Raw genomic sequence first — 6,567 nt, forward strand, 5'->3', positions numbered from 1 at the left:
ATCGCTTCAAACTAAATGAAGCGATATGATTGATGGCCATGATTGTAACTACATTTTTGATTTTCTTTAATATTTTTTTTTATATAATAAAAAGCGATTTAGCTTGCCAGCGAAAGGTATTGGATAGGTATCGGCATAATAACTTGAGAAAGACAACTTTAGTTTGCATTTTATGAAACGAGAAAATGTGTATATAGGTAAGAGATTGTTTGATATAGAATCTATGTAATTAAACAATTTATATGTACTATAATATAGTCAGTAGTTGAATTTTCTCTTTGGATTTGCTCCTTAAGTGGTAAAACTAGGGCATTGGGAATAAAACAATATAGGTTATTAAAAATTTATCATTTATTAGACTTTTACAGAACAATAATTTATGCAGTAGACTGTAAGCTTGCAGCGGGATGGGTTTCATCATTTATACCTGTAAAAATAAGTATAAAATATCAGTATGTGTGACACAAGCTTATAAATAATAATTGAATAGTTGAGGTGAAATGTTTTTCGCCGGATTGAGGATATTGAAAATTAAAGTAACAATAGCCTCACCTAGACGAAATTTGCTATTTCCAAATTCACTCATTACATTAACTAGATATTAATGAAAAACACATGTGAATTTGGATTGTTTTAAGTGCTAATAAAAATAATATAGTGACTTATTTTGGTTTTCAAATGATTATTTAGTTACAATTATAAAGAGAAATTGTTCATACCTTAAATTTTCTTGTCCAAATTTCAGTAGATCCCATTGCCGGATGCTTTAGTGTTCATCTGGAATAAAAAACTTATATTTAAAAAAGATCCCATGCAGTATGTAAGAAAAAAATTTAATAAATATGGTCAGCCATCCAAGGAAGAAAAATGCGTGGTAATCATGGTTTGCGCATTCATAAAGCATTGTATCATCATTAAATATTAAATCAAGTTGTTCAACTGACAATTCAGTCAACATAAAATGCAAGTAAATTGTTTTTACATTTTGCTAGAATATCTATGATTTTCATTAATAAAATTAAATGTATATAAACAATGGAAACAAACCTTAAAATGTGATTCACAGCTGTTGTATCCATGAAATAATTGTTCAGCTCACTTTTAACCTGCAATAAAAGAAAGGTACATTAGTTTTTCTATAGAAATAACACAAATTGTTTAAAGAATAGTATATGTATAATCAGATAACAAACTAGGTGAGTATTCAGCAAAACCTTTCAGATTGGTGCATGACATAATCTTCATCATTTTAGCATCTTACAAATATGTTCAAACAATAAGAAATAATAATAGCTCACCTTTATGAAAGTTGGCTCCAACAGTCCTACCTGCAAAAATAAACTTTTTGTAATTCATAATTTTAAATACAAGAAATCATTTCAATAAATTTTACTTACTTTTTACTTTCAGCAAACAATAGCTATATTAAATTTCGTAAAAGAAAAACCAAATGTGGAATTAAAGTATTTATTGGCGACTGACCATCTGGGTTGCAATACCAATACAAAATCGTATAACGCTTCGCAAACCAAATAGACAGTCAATAAATTGAAATTTATCGCTTGCGGCGTAGTTGAAGTGTGTTGCGTCTGATCCACGCCGCTCGTCTGGAGCCACCCTTGGTCTGTGAGAAGCGATGGCCCTTGCCGAGCCCTCGGGAGCTGCGGCCCGCTGATGTGAGACCGCGCATTTCGCGATGCTTGTGAACAGCGTTTACGATCCAGTTGATCTTAGGATCGCGGCGGATAGCCTGTTCATGAAATAAATATGTTAGTCGCTTATAGCAAAAATTGGTATGCGTGTACTAGAGTACACACGTAAGAAGTGAAACTTCTTTATGACCTTAAAAATGTCACGAGTATGGCGTAACGCAAAAATGTCACGCGTACGGCGTAACGCAAAAATGTTACACTAAATTTTTGTCCAACACCCATAAAGAAGTTTCATTTCAATAATGCTTTGAAACTATAAATGTAAAAACGATTTATTGCAATCTTACCTTGTGTGAAGGATCGATCAAGATGACTTCAAAGTATTTGTATGAAGAGTCCTGGGCAACCCAGTACGAGTTCAACACACGGAGACCACCGCAACGGCGACCGACACGCTCCTCGGCAATGGATTGCAGGTTGCGTGTGGGCTTGAGTTGGTTGACTCCATGGCTCTTGGGTTTACCGTAAGTAGCACCCTTGGGCACTGGGCGCTTGCGGCCACCGCGGCGCACGCGGATTCTGAAGATAACATAACCTGCAAAACAATGTTAGTTACAATTATTGATGTTACAGAACTTCAACACGTGTTATTATTTTGGGTATGGCGGTAAACTTTCATATTTCAAGTGAATTCACAGTAGCTCAATTTAAACGAACGCTGGTCGTGAACTATTAGACACAAACTACTAACTATAGTTACTGAATGAACTTCCAAGTCGAAGTAGGTGTAAGAAATGATACTAACCTTGCTTGGCACGGTATCCTAGCCTCCTGGCTTTGTCAGGTCGTGTAGGCCTGGGGGCGCGGTGCATACGAGTCAACTGACGATACTGCCATACTCTTATACGCAACAAAAAGCGCATAACATCGCTCAGCTTTTTGCGATACAACTCTTGGATATATCTGTACGCACCCATCTTGGGAGCCTGTGGCAGACCTAGCAACAAAATCAATAAAAAATTGATCAGAAGTCACATCATCGGTCTGGCCACAAATAGAGCGATTTGGGACACATCCCGAATAACATGCCGGAGTAAAAATCTGCAAATTTAGTAAACTATGAACGTTACGGGTAAAATAATTATTCACTGCTTTGAAAATGCCTTAGATCATTAATTAAAGAGAACAATACAATAAATTTAAACAGGGATTCTTAAGAATATTTACGATTAATATTAACACGTACGTCTCAATCACACCACAGTTCAATCGAAAAAGATTGAAGTTTGTGCAGTTGTCAAATCTAAAGTTATAAACAGACGTTCGAATTTGGTACGGACCGCACCGTGACCTTGGTGCGCTCCGGACCATATTCGATCGTGTGTACAGTGGTCCGCCGGACATAATTATTATTATTGACGGTACGGTTGGTTCGATGGTTTTTTCATCCGAACTTGGTGCGGACCGTACCAAATTCGCGCGTGTGGACGGGCGATCGCACCGGACAGCGCATTAGTCATAGACTATATACTTATTACAGCTTTAGTCATAGTTCTACCGCCAAACAAAACGGACGTCGGTCGATCGTTATCAATGGCGATGGCGTCGGATGACGTGGCTAATACTGAAAAAAGATTAATAATATAAATTTTAGAACTCTACAAAGATTTATGATATGACTGCATATGTCTGAATGAATCCCTGTCTTTTAAATATAATTTTGCCCATTCTTTTCTCTTCGTTTTCTTCTTTTCAATGGTTGTAACTTGTACTTGTACTTGTACCAAAAGAAGCCTTGAACTGAGGTCTACATGTGAAAAAAATACAACATTCTAACCACGAATTTATTACGAGAAATAGATTTTCAAGGAATTCGGTTTGACTTTTAATGAGATTACTATGATCAATGCTCGAAATATTCACAAAAAAAGGAGATTAATTTGTATTAATTTGATATTATTGAATTGTCTTATAAATCTAAGATATTTTTTTTGTTCAGTTAATTTATTACATATAAATATTATGTACCTACATATAATAATATATTGAAATATCGACTATAACTAACGACTAAAACATAAACAAAAACTTGGTAATAGATAGATGATATATATAATTTTGTTTACTAGGGACAACCCTGACATTCTTTGAAAATCTATATCTCGTAATAACTTCGTGGCTAGAATGTGGTATTTTTGTCACATGTAGAACTCAGTTCAAGGTTTCTTTTGGTACTAAACAGAGCTTCTACTAACGCCTGCATATAATATAAAAAAATAAAAACGAAAATCAGTAAAAATTACAATACTTTCGCCTCTATCGACAATATCGAAAATTTCAAAAAGGGATAATTTGCGCCTTTAATCACTTCATATATTAGCAACGTAATAAATTATCTAGTCACTAGTGTATCTATTTTTTTATATGAATTTATTTAGCTCAGTCGGCCGCGAAAATTCCAATATTTTAAATGTTTTTTTAAAAATCGTAAATTTAATCATAATTTTTAAACAAAGAATATTTTCTTTGTGCGGCAATGCCTGGACGGATAGCCGAAACCGATTGAATATTGAAACTGTAAAGGCGAAGCTGCAAATTAATTAAATGTAATTTTAAATTATCGTGCAAAGATTTTTATACATTCGCTTTAGAAAATGAAGAGCTATTAAAAGCTGTTTCTTCCAACAGCAAATATAAATGCCAAAAATAAATTTTCTCTATTTAACATTGCTGTTTTAATTATCTCCCGTAAAAAATAACTAAAACTCGTATTTTTGATGCTGTTAACCCTTAAATCCTGGCATCTTAAATACTGGCAACCCTAGGTGCGGTGCGGTCGTGTGGCGAGTCGATCGCACCGCACGAGTACGGTGGTCCGGTCGCACCAGTTCGAACGTCTGTTTATAACATTATGTTATAAACAGACGTTCGAACTGGTGCGACCGGACCACCGTACTCGTGCGGTGCGATCGACTCGCCACACGACCGCACCGCACCTAGGGTTGCCAGTATTTAAGATGCCAGGATTTAAGGGTTAACAGCATCAAAAATACGAGTTTTAGTTATTTTTTACGGGAGATAATTAAAACAGCAATGTTAAATAGAGAAAATTTATTTTTGGCATTTATATTTGCTGTTGGAAGAAACAGCTTTTAATAGCTCTTCATTTTCTAAAGCGAATGTATAAAAATCTTTGCACGATAATTTAAAATTACATTTAATTAATTTGCAGCTTCGCCTTTACAGTTTCAATATTCAATCGGTTTCGGCTATCCGTCCAGGCATTGCCGCACAAAGAAAATATTCTTTGTTTAAAAATTATGATTAAATTTACGATTTTTAAAAAAACATTTAAAATATTGGAATTTTCGCGGCCGACTGAGCTAAATAAATTCATATAAAAAAATAGATACACTAGTGACTAGATAATTTATTACGTTGCTAATATATGAAGTGATTAAAGGCGCAAATTATCCCTTTTTGAAATTTTCGATATTGTCGATAGAGGCGAAAGTATTGTAATTTTTACTGATTTTCGTTTTTATTTTTTTATATTATATGCAGGCGTTAGTAGAAGCTCTGTTTAGTACCAAAAGAAACCTTGAACTGAGTTCTACATGTGACAAAAATACCACATTCTAGCCACGAAGTTATTACGAGATATAGATTTTCAAAGAATGTCAGGGTTGTCCCTAGTAAACAAAATTATATATATCATCTATCTATTACCAAGTTTTTGTTTATGTTTTAGTCGTTAGTTATAGTCGATATTTCAATATATTATTATATGTAGGTACATAATATTTATATGTAATAAATTAACTGAACAAAAAAAATATCTTAGATTTATAAGACAATTCAATAATATCAAATTAATACAAATTAATCTCCTTTTTTTGTGAATATTTCGAGCATTGATCATAGTAATCTCATTAAAAGTCAAACCGAATTCCTTGAAAATCTATTTCTCGTAATAAATTCGTGGTTAGAATGTTGTATTTTTTTCACATGTAGACCTCAGTTCAAGGCTTCTTTTGGTACAAGTACAAGTACAAGTTACAACCATTGAAAAGAAGAAAACGAAGAGAAAAGAATGGGCAAAATTATATTTAAAAGACAGGGATTCATTCAGACATATGCAGTCATATCATAAATCTTTGTAGAGTTCTAAAATTTATATTATTAATCTTTTTTCAGTATTAGCCACGTCATCCGACGCCATCGCCATTGATAACGATCGACCGACGTCCGTTTTGTTTGGCGGTAGAACTATGACTAAAGCTGTAATAAGTATATAGTCTATGACTAATGCGCTGTCCGGTGCGATCGCCCGTCCACACGCGCGAATTTGGTACGGTCCGCACCAAGTTCGGATGAAAAAACCATCGAACCAACCGTACCGTCAATAATAATAATTATGTCCGGCGGACCACTGTACACACGATCGAATATGGTCCGGAGCGCACCAAGGTCACGGTGCGGTCCGTACCAAATTCGAACGTCTGTTTATAACTTTTTGTGGACCATAGAAATTGTCTATGTTGTCTATTTCGGTATTGCCAGTAGAATTGAAATATTTATTTCAAAATCATAATTTAGTATTTATTTGAAATATATGTTTATTAAATATAATAATTAACTCAGTTGCCCAAATAATGCTATATGTAACGATGACTTATTTATTTTATTATTAAACGACGATTTATTCCTTCAAATATTTTTAGTTTTTAGTACAGTATCTATGATATCTCTAGAAATTTTAAATAACATGTACAGACCAAGTACAGATACAACGTACATTTATTATTATACTAGATTTCCGCCCGCGGCTTCGCCCGCGTTTGCAAAGGAAAACCCGCATGGTTCCCGTTCCCGTGGGATTTCCGGGATAAAAACTATCCTATGTGTTAATCCA

General features: G+C 34.2%; 1 protein-coding gene and 1 long non-coding RNA gene across 2 annotated transcripts in view; both read right to left on the reverse strand.

Annotated features, from left to right (window-relative positions):
- LOC149488349 (uncharacterized) overlaps positions 1 to 6,567 on the reverse strand; it is a 97,840-nt gene that overhangs the window by 57,905 nt on the left and 33,368 nt on the right. The window lies entirely within an intron of this gene.
- Positions 1,454 to 2,955, reverse strand: RpL15 (ribosomal protein L15). The gene is made up of 4 exons (XM_089695052.1): positions 2,899 to 2,955; positions 2,458 to 2,649; positions 2,000 to 2,247; positions 1,454 to 1,750 (listed from the first exon to the last, which is right to left on the reverse strand). The coding sequence occupies exons 2-4, from the start codon at positions 2,627 to 2,629 to the stop codon at positions 1,556 to 1,558; spliced, it is 615 nt and encodes a 204-aa protein (XP_089551178.1). The 5' UTR covers positions 2,630 to 2,649; positions 2,899 to 2,955; the 3' UTR covers positions 1,454 to 1,555.

The sequence above is a fragment of the Colias philodice genome, chromosome 5 (genome assembly GCF_061535455.1).
Source record: "Colias philodice isolate Cphi_HAF_F1 chromosome 5, ilColPhil1 Martin Lab GWU primary, whole genome shotgun sequence".
NCBI classification, from domain to species: Eukaryota; Metazoa; Arthropoda; class Insecta; order Lepidoptera; family Pieridae; genus Colias; species Colias philodice.

Coding starts and splice junctions, on each gene's coding strand:
- RpL15 (XM_089695052.1), bottom strand. CDS start 2,629: ATGGGTGCGTACAGATATATCCAAGAGTTGTATCGCAAAAAGCTGAGC. Junction 2,248..2,457: donor AGGATACCGTGCCAAGCAAG/GTTAGTATCATT, acceptor ATTGTTTTGCAG/GTTATGTTATCTTCAGAATC. Junction 1,751..1,999: donor TGATCGATCCTTCACACAAG/GTAAGATTGCAA, acceptor TTTCATGAACAG/GCTATCCGCCGCGATCCTAA.